General features: G+C 33.5%; 1 protein-coding gene across 1 annotated transcript; it reads left to right on the plus strand.

The window, feature by feature from the left end:
* Positions 1-825: 825 nt before the first annotated feature.
* enosf1 (enolase superfamily member 1) lies at positions 826-20,210 on the plus strand. Its single transcript, XM_056462180.1, has 15 exons — positions 826-973; positions 1,101-1,206; positions 4,912-5,027; positions 5,101-5,187; positions 5,303-5,329; positions 8,516-8,588; positions 8,681-8,719; positions 9,946-10,028; positions 10,890-11,012; positions 12,110-12,244; positions 12,348-12,389; positions 14,055-14,184; positions 14,730-14,829; positions 16,231-16,312; positions 19,658-20,210. The coding sequence occupies exons 1-15, from the start codon at positions 890-892 to the stop codon at positions 19,754-19,756; spliced, it is 1,326 nt and encodes a 441-aa protein (XP_056318155.1). The 5' UTR covers positions 826-889; the 3' UTR covers positions 19,757-20,210.
* The last annotated feature ends 293 nt before the right edge of the window (positions 20,211-20,503 follow it).

Genomic DNA, 20,503 nt, shown 5'->3' on the forward strand with positions numbered 1-20,503 from the left:
AACAATTATTCCAGATATTTCTTTGAAAAATATTCTTTTTTTGTTTATTTTCTTATTGCAGAATTTAACAGGAACATGTAAACAACATCAAAAAATATATAATAAAAATAATAATGATAATAATATTAATAATAATAATATTAATAATCATTTATTGTTAAAATATTAATTCATTACATGTATTAAATATTTTCAAATATAGATATATTAATTTCATTGTAAAATAAAATAAATAATAATGAAATAAAATGCCATCAGCAAAGAATAGCACACCATGTTTATATATTGTGGTTTTAAAGATTATCAGGGGAATAACAACTTTTTTTTTTTTAATTTTATACATATCTTAGAATTTTCACTTTTCAACATTTTTACAGAAGAAATAAAGAGATCAAAAATCAATACAAATCGCTTAACATGGGAGATGACTTGGCAAATTGTTGTTTATGTATGTGACATTTTGCCATTACAATACAAAGATTAACAATACATTCAAGATCTTTATTGGCTTTGTTTTTTGTATAATATATATATATATATATATATATATATATATATATATATATATATATATATATATATATATATATATATATATATTATTTATTTTATTATTTTTATTATTATTATTATTTTTTTTTCATTGTAAAACAATAATTTAAGTTCGACCTATCAGACATATTTTGCTAAATCCGACCAGAAAATGTTTTTTAAATGATCATATGATGATGTTGTTGTCACTTTTAACGTCATCCTAAAAACGCCAATCGCGTTTCTACAGCTTGTATACATTGTCAATAAGCCAATCATAGCTGTCTTTGGGCGGAGCGTGTGAGTTGTACAGTAGTATTGGATTACAGTTGACTGTACAGTAGGTGAAGTTCACAAAATGCTGGCGATTAAAATCATAAATGTGTCCGTGCGTGATGTGAGATTCCCGACGTCACTGGAACAACATGGATCCGATGCAATGGTGGGTCACCTACATATAATTCACTTCACTTCTTCTCCATGCTGTTGATCTCAGTCATTTCAGAGTTGCTCGATGCACCATCAATAAAGAATGCACAACATAAAAAGTGAGTATGCTTGATTTGCAGCACACGGATCCAGATTATTCTGTGGCGTATGTTGTTCTGGAGACGGACAAAGCTGAACTCAAGGGTTACGGCTTGACTTTTACTGTGGGAAGAGGGACGGAAATCGGTGAGTGATCTTCACTTATCTAACAAGTATACAAATATGTCACATGATTACCGTCAAATGTCATATGATTACAGTAGCGACTCGAGTATGGCACCTTGTGGCGAAAATTGGTGGTGGTAGAATAAAATATGTATACTTGAAGTGAGTGATTAGCTCTGCTGTAAAATTGTTATTATTATGTTTGCAATATTACATATAATTGACTGTTAGTGCTGTTAATCGCATCCAACATAAAGATTTGTAGGCTACACTTGTGTATATTTGTTATGCATGTATTAGAAACACTACTCAAAAGTTGTTGTTTTTTTTCTTTTTTTAATGAAAATTATTCGGTTTATTAAGTGATTAAGTTAACATTTATTAAATGTATAAAGTGTTAAATACTTATTTATTAAATATTTAATCATTACTTATTGTCAGGGTCAGACAGAATCTGCAAACATTTTTTGCTATTTCTGCGAAGAATTTTGTCTGTGGATTTATGCGGAATGATTTTGGGAGTATCATGACAAACTTGATATGAACTAAAAAAATAATACCTTTTTAAATTTTATTTAATGTTTAAAATGCAAATCCAATTAGATCCACTTATTTGCTAAAAAAAGTCTCATATAATGTCTCTCATTTAAAGTCCCTCATGATATATCTACTAAAATGCAGATAATATTACATTACAAGCTGTATTGTAAATAAATCATTTTAACATTTTCATATTAGTCAATAATATTACTGAAATTAATTTAACAACTGAATAAATATAAATGTGCACACAAGTAAATAAATAGACTCAATGGTGGGCTAAAAATCTGCAGATATCTGCATGCACAGATTCCGTGTGGGCCTACTAATTGTATGTAGTTTCAAATGAAATTATTACTCCAGTCATTATTGCTTTTATTATTATTATTATTATTATTATTATTATTATTATTATTATAATAATAATAATAATAATAATAATAATAATAATAATAATAATAATAATAAATATTAGAGTGATTTCTGAGGGATCATGTGACTCATCTGAAATTCATCTTTAAAATCACTGGAATAAATCATTAAATTAAATGATAAACTATTTTTGAAGAGTTATTTTATAGTGCAATAACATTTCACTATTTTACAATTTGTACTGTATTTTGGATCAAATAAACGCAGCCTTGGTGAGCAGGAAAAGCTTATTTTAAAAACTTTTTAAAATCCTACTGACCCAAAACGTTTGACCAGTAGTGTACATATCATATATAAGTCAAGTTGAGCTTTATTGTCATACCACTACATGTGTGGACATACTGAGGAACTAAATGTCATGTCTTGCAGGTGCTACATAATCACAAATACAAACACAACACTGAACATAAGAGCTATAAAAAAATAAAATAAAAAAGCTATGCATAACTAACATATACTATAAGATACTTCTCTATACTAATCTAATAATGTAAATATTTTGTTTGGTTTTTGTGTGTATTTATTGTATACAATAAATATAGACAAACACATTCATATATTATGTAAATACAATGCTCTCTTACCCATCTTGTTGGGATTATTATACAGTTCCAAATAATCCATTATCCACTAGCTGCTACTGTTGCATTGTGAGAAGGTGCCATTTGGTTATATTGCACTTGGGTCTATTAAAATATATCTGTTAAAAAACTGTCTGACTGTAAAAGGAAGATTTATGCTGTTTTAATGTTATTTTGGTCTAAGTATGCAGGTTTCTTAAATGTTAATTGGTTTTTGAATAGTGATTTGTTTTAAATGGCTTTGTGTGTGCGTGTGTGCGTGTGTGCGTGCGTGTGTGTGTGTGTGTGTGTGTGTGTGTGTGTGTGTGCGTGCGTGCATGCGTGTGTGTGTGTGTGTGCGCGCAATTTTAAAATGTCAAGCATTAATTCATTTATTCATCTGTTCATGCATTCATCAAAAAAAAAATATTGTTATTGCAAACTTTACCTCCTTATTTATTTTAAATATTATTATCATTAATAACCATCAGCTGCAAATTATGACAGAAATAATGACTTTTTTTTGTTACTTTTTTTTTTCTACAACCTGTAGGTTTGTTAAACAAGATCTGTGTGTGTCTGAGTATGTGGTTCTGGTATTCAATCATGTTGTTGGGAACAAATGTCCCCTCAAGCATAGCAGTAGCAATAGACTTTTTTTTTTTGATCTTCATTATGAAAACAGCTCATAAATCATTCAGAATAAAGTATTTTGAAAATGTTAAACTGCAGATTTAATGTTTTCTTTATGTTTTGGACTTACAGTGCATCCGGAAAGTATTCATAGCGCTTCACCTTTTTCACTTTTTTTATGTTACAGCCTTATTTCAAAATGGATTAAATTATTTTATTTCCTCAAAGTTCTACACACAATACCCCATAATGACAATGTAAAAAAAAGTTTTGAAATTGTTGCAAATTTATTAAAAATAAAAAAACCTAAAAAATCACATGTACATAAGTATTCACAGCCTGTCCTTAATACTTTGTTGATGCACCTTTGGCAGCAATTACAGCCTCAAGTCTTTTGGAATATGATGCCACAAGCTTGGCACACCTGTCTTTGGGAATTTTTGCCCATTCCTTTTTGCAGTACCTCTCAAGCTCTATCGGGTTGGATGGGACGCAACTGTGTACAGCCATTTTCAGATTTCTGCAGAGATGTTTAATAGGATTTAGGTCTGGGCTTTGACTGGTCCATTCTCCGAGTTGTTGTGAAGCCACTCCATTGATATTTTGGTGGTGTGCTTTGGGTCATTGTCCTGCTGTAAGATTAACCGTTGCCCCAGTCTAAGATCAGGAGCATTCTGAAGCAGGTTTTCATTCAGGATGTCTCTTTACATTGCTGCATTCATTTCTCTCTATCCTGACTGCTGCTGAAAAACATCCCCACAGCTTGATGCTGCCATCACCATGCTTCACTGTAGAGCTGGTATTAGCCTGGTGATGAGCAGTGCCTGGTTTTCTCCAAATGTAACACCTGGCATTCACTCCAAAAAGTTCAATTTTAGTCTCATCAGACCAGAGAGTTTTGTTTCTTATGGTCTGAGAGTCCTGCAGATGCCTTTTTGCAAATTCCAGGCAGGCAGTGGCTTCCAGTGGTTCCAAACATCTTCCACTTCCGGATGATGGAGGCCACTGTGCCACAGACAATTCCTTTTTCTTCATGCTTGGTTTGTGCTTTGGCATGCACTGTCAACCCTGGCACCTTATATAGACAGGTGTATGCCTTTTCGAACCAGGTCTATTCAACTGAGTTTACCACAGGTGAACTCCAATTAAGCTGCTGAAACATCTCAAGAATGATCAGTGGAAACGGAATGTACCTGAGCTCAATTTAGAGCTTCACGCCAAAGGCTGTGAATACTTCTGTACATGTGATTTTTTTCAGGTTATTATTTTAAATAAATTTGCAACAATTTAAAAAAACTCTTTTTTCACATTGTCATTATGGGATATTGTCTGTAGAATGTTGAGGAAAAATTGAATTTAATCCATTCTGGAATAAGGCCGTAACATAAAAAAATGTGGAAAAAGTCAAGCGCTATGAATACTTTCCAGATGCACTGTGTGGTACTGCATACAGTTGGGATAAGGGGACAGAACAGACAGTCTGAATAGTATAAAATTAATTAAATCTATGGTAAGTCCAAATAAAGCATGAAAACAAATGTATGTGTTTTTCTATTTCTAGTTGTGTGTGCAGTTAAAGCTTTATCCACCCTGGTGGTGGGGAAAACTTTGGAGGAAATAACCAGTGACTTCCGAGGCTTCTACAGACTCCTGAGCAGCGATGGTCAGATGAGATGGGTAAGAGACACAACACTGAGCACAGACCCTTCAGTTCATGAACAGCTGAATGAATAGATAAACTCACTTACAGATCGGACCAGAGAAAGGAGTCATTCATCTGGCTACAGCAGCCATACTGAATGCTGTCTGGGATTTATGGGCAAGAGTAGAGAAAAAGGTGAGCAATAAAACCTTCAGGACAGATTCGTCTGCATGCTGTCTGCTTGCATACTGTAGGTTATGTAATAACGAATGTAGAATATCATTAAAGTCAGAATCAATGTGTTTTGCAGCCCTTGTGGAAGCTACTTGTTGACATGGTGAGTATTCATTTTTAAAAAATGATCTTTGGGGCTTATATGACCACATTTAAGATATAAAACAAAGTAATATTTCAGCAGTTAGACATTAATAGACATTGGCTGGATATTGGACTGCAGTTCTAATGTTATGAGGGGGACATGTAAAAACAAAAAAATTCATAATTTAAAATAATACAGTATTTTACAAAGAACCAATGCATTAAAAAACAAATAGGGTCAAGTTTTATTTAGCTATTGTTAGAGTTCACTCTAAAACATGACTTTTTATGAGATTTTAAATGAATGGAATCAAAGTCTATAAATAAAATCATTGACAAACTAAAATCCTGAGAAGCGTTGATATATAACAGAACAGAATTACACATTAAATAAATCTGGATCTAATGCTGGTCTAAGTATTCACGAGAGTAGATTACTTCTAATGCAAATGTGTGAATAGTGGTGAATGAAGCAGAAAGTCTGATGCATTTGCTGTGAATGAGTGAAATTGGTCTCAGCCGCCGCCTTTGCAAGTTAAAGATTCAAATAGAGTGGAAGATTTGTGTGAGAGCAAACATATCCCATGAGTAATTTAGGGCAAGTGACACAATGCTTTGCGTTTGGTGCGAGTCGAGCATAACAGTATTCAGGAACAGAAAACAAAAATAAACATAAAATAACAATTGCACAGATGTTCACTCTATTAATTAGACTCAGTTAATCTTTGTTAAAGCTCCAAATGTTTTTTTTTTTTTTTTGCTCCTGGTTAGTTCACCCAAAAATAAAAATTATTTGATTAATTATTCACCTTCATGTTGTTCCAATCACCTGAGAACTTTGTTTATCTTCAGAACGCAGCTTAAGATATTTCAGGTTAAATCTGAGAGCTCCCTCATCATCCATAGACAGCAACAGTCCAGAATCTTTTTTTTTTTCCAAGAATACATTTGTGCTCCCTGAAGAAAAAAAAAAAAAAACTGTAAAAACGAATTTGTTTGCCTATATCTTCTCTTCTGCGTGTTATACATATGCCAATATTCATTTATTCATTCATTTTCTTTTCGGCTTAGTGCCTTTATTCATCAGGGGTCGGCACAGTGGAATGAACCGCCAACTTATTCAGCATATATTTTACACATCACATGCCCTTCCAGCTGCAACCTAGTACTAGAAAACACCCATACACACTCATTAACACACATACACTACGGACAATTTAGCTTACCCCAGTGGTCTCAAACTCAATTCCTGGAGGACCACAGCTCTGCAGATTTTAGCTCTAACCACCTCCAACTCACACCTGCTTAATAATCTCTAGTAGTCTTGAACACCTTGATTAGTTGGATCAGCTGTGTTTGATTAGGGTTGGAGCAAAACTGTGAAGAGCTGCAGCGTTCCAGGAATCTAATTTGAGACCCATGGCTTACCCAATTAACCTATACCTATAGCACATGTCTTTGGACTGTGGGGGAAACCGGAGCACCCAGAGGAAACCCACGCCAACACAGGGAGAACATGCAAACTAAACACAGAAATACCAACTGACCCAGCTGAGGCTCGAACCAGCGACCTTCTTGCTGTGAGGCGACAGTGCTACCCACTGCACCACCATGCTACAGTGCCGATATTATATATATATATATATATATATATATATATATATATATATATATATATATATATATATATATATATATATATATATATATATATATATATATATATATATATATATATATATAAATAGCTGTATATATAAATCACTTAAATAGCTGATCGTTGTATTGGCGGGCAGTAGTGTTCATAATAGCACCAAATGACTGAAGACTTAACAGATGTGTTAACCTGACCTATGACATTGGAAGTTCTGTGACTATTTATAGGCCTTCTGTTTGTTTCCAATTGTTAACATCAGTTAATTTAATTCAGGTCAATGTAAATAACTACAAAACATTTATTAATCTTTTACTAGGGATGCTCCAGTTGATCACGCTGAGATCAATATCAGCTGATAATCACATTTTTTGACTCGATCGGTACTCGCTAATCTGCCCGCTCACATGAACAGATTGTAAGTGTTTGTTTACGTGTTTACAAGCAGAAGAAGGTGCATTTTAACTTCTTATGCATCAAATATGCACTCCAAACTTTATCTTCATTGAGGCATGTTAAATTATTCTTCCATCATTTGCAATGTTTCCAAATTGCATTGTTAGTCATTTTTCTTCTTCTTTTTTCTCGTTTTATCTACTATTTTCTGTAAGCTGCTTCTGACCATGACGTGTCCACAAATGGTTAGAAGAGATGTTTAAGGGATTATATGTAGCAAACATCCTTTAGTTATTCTCGTAGGAAAACAGAGATCTCAACTTAAGTGTCATACTTAGAGGGAAATGTGCTTTATGCAATGTTACAAAGCTTGAAGCATCAGAATCGGTACTCTGTATCGGCCGATCACCATGATGAGGAAGCAGTACTAGGTATCTGCTTCAAAATCCTGATTGAGCATTAATTTATTATGTGATGCCTAATCAAGCATTATAATCAAAAGTGGTAATCATTTAATTTGATGCAGTTAATAACTAACAACATTCAGTTCTATTTTTTAAAATGAACTTTAACACATAACCATAATATGGCCATTTGTTACTTTTGATTTTAATGCATTAACTGATGAGACTTTATTGTAAAATGTCACCTATATTGTACTTAAAAACAAGTATTTACTCTGATCATGTATATACAATAAAACAATACACTAATTATGCTTTGGCTATTATATATAAATATATATTGTATTAAATGCACACCATGACCTTACATGGAAAACAGTGGCGAACAAAGTCATTTTTACAGTTTTTTTTTTGGTGCACAAATTTGCTCTTGGAGCTTCGTATAATTGCAGTTTGGCAACTGAGGGAGTGTTTTGACAAATTTTTGTTCCTTTTCTGGATTGTTGTGGTCTATGAAGGATGAAAAGCTCATGGATTTTATCTAAAATATCTTAATATGTGTTCTGAAGGTCTCAGAGGATTAAAATGACATTAGAGTCAGTCATTAATAATTTTTATTTTTGGGTGAAATTATTAAATGTTACAATTATTCTACAAATTATTTAATGAGAGGTATATTGTGTAGCTCTTGAACACTGAACTTTCTTCATTATGTTTATTTTCATATATATATTCTGAATCCTCTGCTTAGGATCCTGAAAAGCTGATCAGCTGTATTGATTTCAGATATCTCACTGATGCTCTGACGGAGCAGGAAGCTTTAGGTCAGGATTTTATCAGCTTTGTCATATATTGAGCTGTGGTATACATTTACATGTAATGCTTTGGTGTTCTCTTTGCTGCCTTTCTTTTTTAGATATATTGGTAAAAGGCAAAAAAGATCAGAAAAGTAGAGGTAAGAACAGTTCACAAAGTCTTTTAACGTAGTTTAAACACATTGATGTTTTTTGTAAAGTGCCTTTTGATCTCTGAAGTCCTTACATTCACTACAGTTCAAAGGTTTAGATATGATCATATTGAATTCAAATTTTTCAAAGAGTTTCCTTTGATCACAGAAGTACTACATATATTCAGTAATAATGCATAAAATAGTTTGTAGGTGAACAGAATTTTCTTATTATTATTTAAATTAATCTTTTTTGTTCCTGTAGCATGCATTCAATTGATTCGAGGTGATGATAAATATTGTACAAGGCTAAAATATGCTCTTTAAAACAGAAAGAATCCTGGAAAAACAGCAAAACTGTTTCCAGCACTGAATATGACTGATGATAAATAAAAAGATGTTACATCAAATCAGTGTATCGGGATAATATCTGAAGGATCATGTCTTTAAAGACTGGAACGCTGCGTAGGCTTCAGCTTAATCACCACAGTAATAAATAACATTTTATGATGTATTTTATATATATATATGGTTATTAAGAACGCTTTCTTCGTCATTCCAGATGACTTTATTAATAAGTTATTTGAGTCATTGCAGAGATGTATGGATGCAGTCCTCCAAGCTCATGGGAGTCATACACAATATTCATTCTTTTCCACTTCACCATGACTTTATATTCTATACTGGACATTATTTCTGTTTAGTGACAAGACTTTTGTCTAAGCAAAGTCAGACCTTACTGTCCTGATTAAATAATTAAAAATCAAGGCGTGATCATATTTTATTTTGGTAAAATAAGCGTAATCTAGAGGCCTTTGCCTTTCATTTAAGCCACTTCTGATACCAAATGATCAACTAAAAGTCAAGATATTGTTTGTTGTTCCTGTTGTTCCTAAAACTTGGATAGGCGGCAAGACTTTTGTCAGGTAGTAGATATCACTATTTTTTTCTAAATAATCTATTTATTTTATTTATTAGCCAAAAGAAATATACTGTAGACTTGGTGAACATTCGATTAAAAAACCTTTATGTGGCTCTTTTATTTATTATATTTTTATTTTTTTAACACTTAAAAAAATATGTTCTAACAAAGTGAGCACATAAAAAAATCTGCCTTTTCTCATAAAATGCATTTTATTTGTGGGCTTTAATGATTAAAAAAAATTATATAAACTTTCTGGAGCTGTAAATGAACTGCAATTACTTTGATCACCAATCACTTTAAACCACTACAGAGGAGGAGATGTTGAAGGAAGGCTATCCTGCCTACACCACTTCCTGTGCCTGGCTGGGTTACACTGACCAGCAGCTAACACAGGTATGGCTGTTCTTTGGGTGTTCTTTTTGGCGTCTGTCATAATAATTAGACACACAATTGACTTAAGGACTTTAATCATCCGTCCATCCATCCGTCCATCCATCCATCCGTCCATCCGTCCATCCATTCATCCGTCCATCCAGGTCCATTTCTCTGTACAAACTTCTTTCTATACTCGGATACATTTTTCTTTTTATTCATTAAAAAATTAAACTCTGTCACTTCTCAAATTCAAAATGATAATTATATATTAAACTATGTCACATATTTCACACAGCGGTCTGGGTCAATTTTACACACACCAATATTTTCGAAACAAAACGCATGCAGTTAAAATTATATGCAGACAAAATTAGTACATTCACTTCAGTGTTTCTTTCATTGTCTTGGTTGTTTTTGTGCATGACTGTATAGCATTCAGTCTCACAACAATTACTTAATGAAACATGAACTGTAATACAGCATGCTTTATTTTCACAGTTAGTTTTGAAATTAAAATAGTGAAATGTGCATTATTAGCTAATGTTATATTTTCACTTGAGGAAACAGCCATAGTGTCACAACATTTATTAAGCTGTATTTTTAACAAAGAATTGCAAATATACAGATATTATAACAATCTATCCACGAACACACCCTGTTCTCTCGCTCTGTCATCTGATGCTGTTTTCATATGAAATTTAAAGCGGACTGAAGCGATCACAAGTTAGTGCATAGTTCATGCCTTCAAGGAGCTAATCTCAAATGTTTTAGGGGTGCTGAGTAGAAATCTGAATTTGTGAGTAGTCTATAATTGCCCTAGCGGTGCCTATGCCTAGACATTAACAAAATTCATCTGTTCAACATATTTTTCTTTTATAGCTCTGCAACGAAGCTCTTGCTCAAGGATGGACTAAATTTAAAGTGAAAGTCGGGGCTGATTTGCAGGATGATATTCGTAGATGCAGCCTTATCCGGAAGCTGATTGGACCAAACAACACACTGGTGATTTAAAGTCAAATGTTTATTATTATTTTGCAAAACAACACACTTACTGGAATAAAGTAGTTCGTTATTTTAAGTAGATCAGATTTCACTTCAGTTCACCCCAAAAAATCTAAAACTGTAAAAGGTTATGTCTTCTGCATCAGATCAGAATGTGTGTTTACAACAGGATATACAATGCTTGCATGTTGTGTTACTGAACACATTGAATTGCCTGTAGTAAACACGCACCCTGGCCTGATGCCCTGAAGTCAAATTAATTAATTAATTAATTAATTAATTTATTTATTTATTTATTTATTTATTTATTTATTTATTTATTTATTTATTTATTAATTAATTTATTTATTTATATTATTTTTTTCCACACAACAGTGTTCTTGGATCTTCGTATGATTACAGTTGAATAACTGAAGTCACATGAATTGTTCTGACAATGCTTTTGGTTCCTTTTCTGGACTTTGAACATCTCTGGACCATTGCTGTATATGGAGAATGAGAGAGCTCTCTAATTTTATCCAAAATATCTTAATTTGTGTGTTTATGTACATATTAAAGTGAAAGTTTGGGGTGTATAGACTTTCAGTGGGACAACAATTTGATTGAAAAGATGTTTGTTAGGAGTGGCTCAGTGGTTTCACTGTCGCCTCACAGCAAGAAAGTCACTGGTTCAAGTTCATTTCTGGTTCATTTCTGTATTTGCATGTTCTCCCTGTGTTGGCTTGGTTTCCTCCGGGTGCTCCAGTTTACCCCACAGTCCAAACACATGCGCTGTAGTTTAATTGAATAAATTAAATTATCTGTATTTGGGTGAATGAGTGTGTATGGATGTTTCCCAGTATTGGGTTGCAGCTGGAAGGGAATCTGCTGCATAAAACATATACTGGATAAGTTGGCGGTTCATTCCGCTGTGGCGACCCCTGATGTATAAAGGGGCTGAGCCGAGGGAAAGTTAATGAATGAAGATGTCTGTTAGTGTGTAGTCTACTTAAGGAAAAAAATAGGAAGAACTAACTCTTTGAAAGTTAGTCTAAACTAGGAGCAGAAGGTTGCTTTGGCTGGGGAGTTTATATATAAATGTTATATCTGCATATCAGATGATTGATGCCAACCAACGGTGGGATGTTAATGAAGCAATCACCTGGGTAACCAAGCTGGCAGAGTTTCAGCCTCTATGGATTGAGGAACCCACCTGTCCTGATGACATTCTAGGACATGCTTCCATCTCTAAGGTAAACTGGTTCAATATGTTCACTATAATGTCATGCAAGTCAGGTTTTGAGTTTGTGTGTGTGTGTGTGTGCGTGTGCGTGTGCGTGTGTGTGTTTGTTTTAGGCACTTGCACCTTTGGGTATTGGAGTTGCCTCTGGAGAGCAGGTCAGTGTATGTGTAATGGTGTAAGAGTTGCATCATAAAAGGACCCACTTTAGATTTAAATGTCCCACTGTTCTCCATTATGCTTTGTTATTCGCCAGCGCTGGAATAGTTTCCCTCATGTCATTCCAAACTTATATCACTTTCAGTCTCATGCGAAATACAAAAAGTTGATACTTTTTAATTGTACCTGTTATGCTGTGTTTTGTTTTTAACCACCAAGGTTAAAAAAAAAACACTTGAATTGTCTCAGGATATATTACACAGCATTAGCTCTTTTATCATAGTGTCTGAAACAGTTTATCCAAAAATCCGGTCTAGCACTGATATGAATGGTAAGAATTACATTGTTTTATCCTAACAAAGTCATCATCATTTTGAATAATTCCTGCAGTATTTTTGATGTAAAAGATTGAGTATTTGGAAGTCATCTTTAAAGTAAAAAATTGTGTATTTGAAAAAATGCAATACAGGTTTGTTAAAACGATATTCAGCATGTCAGAACAAAGCTACACTGCAATAATAATAATAAAATGTAAGTGAGTCACATTAAACGCAGTAGCATTTTCTCAAAAATACTGTAAGACCGATTGCTGCAAGAAACTCTAAAGCCCTTGCAAAGTTCTTAAGTAATGTTAATTGCCAGATGTTCAAACTTGTTTATGGATTGAATTCAAACTGCTGTTACTTGTGAAATGTTATTTTTAAAAATGACAAATTAATAACCATAAAGCCGCAAGGTGCATGATATAGCAACAGATGGTGGTAATGCACTGTTTTCTGGGAAAAGTAGCTACTAGAAATGCTACACTGTTTTAAAAGTAGCTGAGTTACTGTCAAGCTACTAAAAACATGCAGTTACATTTAGGATGTAACTAATTGTAGCTACACTGTTAACGATTTTTGTAAATTACACAGTATTTAAGCGTAATATATGAACCGTGTTTTACTGTAGGATAGTTCTGCAGTATGTTACTGTATTTTAAAAGTTGCATTGTGAAGATTACTGTATATTTTACAGTAAAGTGATACAGTACTGTAAATACATATACAGCAAGATAATTGATGCTGTAAATATAAATACAGTATTTTTGCATGTGGCTTACAGTAAGTTACTGTAAATTTTACAGAAAATTGTTAACGGTGTAGCTACTCTTCAACACTTTGAAAGACTGCATTTTTTCTGTGATGTAAGGCTCTGTCTGTTTTTATTAACCGCTGCACATAGCTGTGGTATACCCATTTCACCAGTTTAACTCAGTTGTCCCATTTCCATCTGGGTACAGACATTTCTTAAAATAGATAGATGTATGGACACAACTTTTAGAATCTGCAAAAGAAAAGAAAAACAAAAAAACATGATCACCACTGTCTGGATGTAGTCATACGCTGACATTTTGCAAACTATTATAAATCTACATACGTTTGTCCAGGAACTGAGACTGAAATTTTACAAATCTTAAAAAATTTTCAAAATCGAATTTTTCGAAAAAGCACAACTGTTCAAACACAGTGGTCCTTGGCGATTTCTTTTGTTGGCCTTCATAAAAAAGGTTTCGAATGATGTGAGGGTAAGTATATGATTTTTCATTTTTCTTGTCAAACTTTAACTTCAAGTTGACTTTGATATACCTGAATGTCTGTTGATCATTGTGTGCTTGTTTGCAGTGCCATAACAGAGTGATGTTTAAGCAGTTTCTCAAGGCCTCAGCTCTGCAGTTTGTTCAGATTGACAGCTGTAGGGTCGGCAGTGTCAATGAGAACCTTGCCACTATACTCATGGCTGCCAAGTTTAATGGTAAATGGATTATATATGTTATCATCAATGTACAGTAAGCGATTATGTGCAGTAGTGGCTAAAAAGTATGTACGAAGGGGACATGTGGGCAACAATGGGGTATATGCACACAGACTTTAAATTTTGGAAGATACATTGAAGAATGTTGGAAACCTGTAACCACAGACTTTCATAGTATCTGTTTTTCCTACTATGAAAGTGAATTGCGTCCAAAAATCCAAACTGTTTTGGAACAAGTCAAGGGTGAGTAAATGATGACAGTTTCAGTTTTGGCTAGAACTCCCCTTAGAAATCTTATAATGTGAAAAGGAAAACATAAAAACTGCCCAAGGAATTCATTATATACCAACTCTAGCTAATACAAACAAATCACACAAAAAATCTATTATCATAAATGCTACCTCATCATTTGAATCTGTTGAATGCAGTATGCATATAAAATCTACATTAATATGTGAAGTAAAAGGTGAATATTACTTTGGCCAATACTGTAAATGTCTGTATTTTTCCTGCAGTTTAAACATATGTCTTGTTTTTCTCTGCAGTTCCTGTGTGTCCTCATGCTGGTGGTGTTGGACTGTGTGAGCTTGTACAGCACCTTATTTTATTTGACTACATTTCAGTGTCTACTAGTTTAAGTAATAGGTATGTGCAAAGAAAGAAAATTATGTTATCTGTGTGAACCTGGCTTGTCAGTTATGAAGTACTTTATCTTATTGTTATCAGTGTAGGTAATAGGTAAGGTCAGACAGAATCTGCAGGCATCTTTTGCTATTTCTGGGCAGAATTTTGTAAAAAATCAGCAAATTTATGCTGAATGATTTTGGGAGTCTTAACTTTATTATATGAAATAAAAATAATACCTTTTTAAGTTTTATTTAAAGTATACAGAGCAAATTCAATTAGATCAACTTATTTGGTAAATAAAGCAAGTCTCTCATATAACATATCTACTAAAAGACTTTTTTAGTATTACTTAGATATTACTTTACAAACTGTATCGTAAATAAATCTAATGAACTTTTCAAATGAAATCAAATGAATTGATTTGATGATTTTTGATCAAATCAATTTTCTATATTAGTCACTAATATTACTAAAATTAATTTAAAAACTGGATAAATATAAACTTACACACATTTACATGGGTAAATATATAGACTCAATGATTGGCTAAAAATTTGCTGATTTCTGCGCATGGATTCTGTGTGGGCCTAGTAAAAGGCCAGTCAATTAAATTAATACTAAGTAATCCGTTAATTAATCAGTTTTAGTTCATAAATAAACTGCCTTTTATATTAATACATCAGTCATCAATTAGCTTGCCAAATCCTGTAATATTGTTTCTTTGGTTCATGTCATTTTATTCATATTCATAACTCCTCATTCAATTACTGTATTTTCCATTTTCAAAAAGATTTATGTGTACATATGGAGCATAAATAGAAATTTGTGTAGATATTGATTGGATATATTTCAAATAAGTAGAAATAATCGCACACAAAAATCCATTTCATGGAGTGACTACTTCCCTTCACAGAAGTATACATTTGCAGTCTCTTAATGTATTAATCAGGAAAGCCAGAAATGAAGATTTAAGTAAATAATGTCTACATTTTTAGGGAACTTTCAGTTTTTGGTGAACAGTTTGTTTAAGAGATCCAATTATGCTTTTTACGTGTTCCTTTAATGTGTAATGTTACTGTATGAGCATGAATAATATCAGAAAAGTTTCAAAACAGCAAAGTCAGTTCAAAGGCAGTGATCCTATTTATCAATGCGTTCCGTATCTGAAGTGTTTTCTTCCAGGAACACTAAATCTCCAATTTCTGACATTCTGATACACACTCAGTTTCTTCCTCGGCTATTTACATTCACAGGTCTAACCAACAGTACCTGTATTGTTTTCGATTATAACCTTCACAGATGACACAAATTGAACTTAACATTCGCGAGTCGTCCCATTCGATAGCATTCTGTGCTTCGCGTCTGCATATAATGAAAAAAATTCATTTGTTTGATCTTTTCTTTTTGTGTGCATTAAAGGATGTGTGAGTTCGTGGATCACCTTCATGAACACTTCAAAAGCCCCACAGTGATCAGAAATGCCAAATACATTCCACCAAAAGTAAGTTAAACAAGAAAAAAACTATATTAATAAACATAAGAGAGTTGGTTGAGGATATTTTGTGATTAAAATGTAGCAACTCAGAAGTAAATGATGATGGCCACTGAACTGGAATTGATGTTTTTGTTTATCAGCAATTTGGCTGTGAAATAAGGCACATAGAATAGGTTAAATAATGAAATTAATTAATATGAAATTTGTTTGTTACAGAAAAAAGCCAACCAAACAGAACAGGTGTAATGTATTACAAACGTTCATAATGTAACAGTTCTCAATGTTATCAATCTGGTGCATAATGTAACAACGAGATAAGGATCCACATGCAGTTTATTTAAGAGATTCGTTAAGCAGGCAACGGTCAAAACAGGGGCAAAAAGGAGCATACAGGAAATCCAAGAGCATAGTCAAAATCAGGTAAATGGGCAGGATAAGTAGCAAGACAACAGAAAGAATAAACAAAACATAGGTCAAAAACACAGAATGGAAAGACAAAGAAAATAGGGATGGCTTATGTGAAACTGACGTTTCGAAACAGTGTTGACATCCCGAAGCGCAAATGTTTTAACATCTAGGTCATGTGTCTATGGTTATTTAAAACCCCCAGGTCACGTGACTAAAGTGATTCAAAGCATCTGTCATTTCAGAAGCATTTTGAGACCTGGCTAATCTGCGTTTGACTGACAGGGTCGAAAAAATACTTCTAGCCTAGTGGAGCATGTGTATGTACCTAGTAAATGTGCTGCAAATGGCCCGCGTTTGAATCCCGACTTGTACAAATACTCTGGAATTATAATGTAATGTGTTTTAACATTGTTAATTTTACCAAAACAAGACATGTTTATTGACAAACTGTTCATTGGGATGCCAGGCCAATGTTAAAACAAAACATGTTACAATAACAGGGCATTTAAAATGAATGTCTATAGCTGCATCACCCTGGATTCTCACCACTTCAATAAATCACTCAACTCATCAACGTGGGGTTTAATACCTCAATTTGTGTAACTTTTTCTTTGCTGAAGCTGTTCCAGAGCAATACTTTAAAAATGACCACTAGGTGTCACTGTAGAGACGCATTTCGAAACGATTCGAAGCTTCGACTGCTTCAGTATTTTATGAAGCCTCGCTCTGCCCACCACTAAAGGAAAATGCTTCGTAATGTTAACAGAAAACAAGACTCGTGTTAGCAACGTGTGTGAGAGTGAGGACTATTTATAGTCCTGGTAATCAATTTTCACAAGCTTCAGCTGTGTGTTTGCAATCAAGGGGGGTCTGGGCCAGGTGTGTGAGTGCAGGAAATTATGGGAGTTGTAGTTCAGCTCAGTGGCAGATGTGTATTTGAGTGAATGATTGGAAGTGTTCACAAGCAGCCTGAAGGGGAATGCTGCTAGTGATCAAAACACACAATGTGATAATGAAACTATACATCTGTGAAATAATGCATAGCATTAATTGCATCTAAGAGGTCTACACTATCTGACAAAAATCTTGTCATCGAGAGCAACAAATAATAACTTGACTTCTAGTTGATCATTTGGAAAAGCATCCCAATCATCACAAATACTGTAAAAGACCTATTGGAACCCGCATGGACTCAAGGTTCTCACAGAAGTTTGGTGAAGGAAAAATCATGGTTACATTAACCAGGGGGGCGTGCGAGAGATCTGCAGAGTGGATGGCAACATCAAAAACGTGAGGTATCAAGATATTTGTGCTGCCCATTACATCGCAAACCACAGGAGAGGGCAAATTCTTCAGCAGGAGAGCGCTCCTTCTCAAACATCAGCCTCCACATCAAAGTTCCTGAAAGCAAAGAAGGTCAAGGTGCTCCAGGATTGGCCAACCCAGTTACCAGACATGCACATTATTGAGCATGGGGTAAGATGAAGGAGGAGGCATTGAAGATGAATCCAAAGAATCTTGATGAACTCTGTAAGTCCTGCAAGAATGCTTTCTTTGCCATTCCAGATCACTTTATTAATGAGTTATTTGAGTCATTGCAGAGATGTATGGATGCAGTCCTCCAAGCTCATACAGTAGAAGTCATACACAATATTCATTATTTTTACACTGCACCATGACTTTATATTTTACATATAAATTACATCATTTCTGTTATGTGACAAGACAGACCTATTTAAAGAATTAAAAATCAAGGCATGATCATATTTTATTTTGGTAAAATAAGCGTAATCTAGAGGCCTTTGCCTTTCATATAAGCCACTTCTGATACCAATTGATCAACTACTGTAGAAGTCAAGTTACTATATGTTGTTTCTAAATCTTGGATAGGAGATGTGACTTTTGTCAGGTAGTGTATATTATAGTTGTTCTTCTTCAGCATGTCATGTAATAATATTTGTTTCTAGTTGTCTTGAAATTGACAATATCAGTGGAGAATAAATACATATGTAGCCCTGGCCCTTTGTATACTCAACAATATTAGAATATTAAGTAAAGATAATGTTCCTTGAAGGCATTTTCCTGTTTGTTTCCTACTGTAAATATAATCAAACATCATTTTTGAGTTTACATTATCCATTGCTAAAAACTTAATTTGCACAAGTGTAAAAGTGATGTTGTCAATATTTCATTTTTTTTCAAATACTAGTATCTAAGCCAAGTATTGTTCCTAACAAACCACAAATCAGTGGAAGGCTCATTATGTACAGTGCTCAGCTTATATAAGTACACCCCTCACAAATCTATCTTTTAAATGAATATTTTTAATAGGAAGCTATACAATATTATATTTGTTCATATACATTAGATTAGTCAGTACTGAAGCCAAATCATGATCTTATCTAACAAAATAACTTACAATAACGGTCCAAAAACTAGTACACCCACATTTAAATGTTATAGAAAACATTTTTAAACAAATTTAAGAGGAAAAATTAAGAGAAGCAAAACAAATTGAAGAATATAGTTGAAAGCTTGTAGTTTGTAATTTTGTTTTTGCAATATTTTGCTTGAATTTAATTGTATTATTTAATTTCAAAATCTAAATATGTTTGGTGACTAAAATATTATTGAAATAAATATATCTGTTTAATAAATCTGTTTTGTTTAAATGCACTAAAATACATTGCCTAGATTCACTAAGAAATGGAGAAAAATATAAATTTTTAAAATGGGCTGTACTCATTTATGCTGAGCATTGTAGATGTTACCTCACGTATGAATAAAAAACCTTATCACTGGTTTTGTGGTCACATATACAAAAATTATTATTATTGTTTTAATACAATATCCAAGTTGAACAACAACATAATACCGTAAGTTAGGGTTGGGGACAACTTTAACTTGTAACAATAGCGTAAATGTGTGTTTGTACTTCTCAAGGACCCTGGATTCTCTTGTGAAATGCTGGAGGAGTCTGTGAAAAAGCATCAGTATCCTAAAGGGGAGGTTTGGAGAGCCATTGAGAAGCAGCAGAAGTGATAGAAATCAACACAAGCATGTTACTGACTGCCGAGGAAATTGAAATTGACCAACTAAAGGGAGAAAAAAAACTTGGAAGTCCTGTCAGGTTGTCTTGATTGACTTAAAGGGCATTATACATGAATGGGAGAGTAAATGGGGATATATATATATTTTCTTAAACAAATGGTTTGAAAAATATGGAGTCTTTACTGTAATTATTTTACTCTGTTAAATCTTACTCAATGTTCTTAAAGGTCATACTGCACTGTGATAAAAGATTAGAGAACAAGTATATGCTGACACCAGTCTGTTTAATAATCTGGGTAATGACTAAAATGGGGAATTTTGTCTGTGCATTAACTGAAGGGGACTGAACGGTATATGTACTTGGTGAATGTTACCAATCAAACTGATGAACCTTTCCTATTTTTATGCATTTCCTAACATAAATATGTAATGTTTTGGTCACAGAGTTGTTTTGCTTTTTCTGAAGTGACTCACAGCCAGCCGCTAATAATTATTCATGCATAGAAGATCTTGGGAGTTTGAGTCTGTCTGCAGAGCAGTAAGAGAGGAACTAATGATTAATGGCTTGAAGAAAGTGGTTGTGGAAAACATGTCAGATTTTTTAGCTCTCACATTGCAGTGGTTGTGTAAGTGTTTCATGATTTGAGCAAGAGCATCTTAATAACGCTGACAAACATTTTTGCACATTAAGGAAGAATTTATTCATTTATTGTAAAGATATGGATTCATGAGTTCATC

The sequence above is a fragment of the Danio aesculapii genome, chromosome 7 (assembly GCF_903798145.1).
Source record: "Danio aesculapii chromosome 7, fDanAes4.1, whole genome shotgun sequence".
Taxonomy (NCBI): domain Eukaryota; kingdom Metazoa; phylum Chordata; class Actinopteri; order Cypriniformes; family Danionidae; genus Danio; species Danio aesculapii.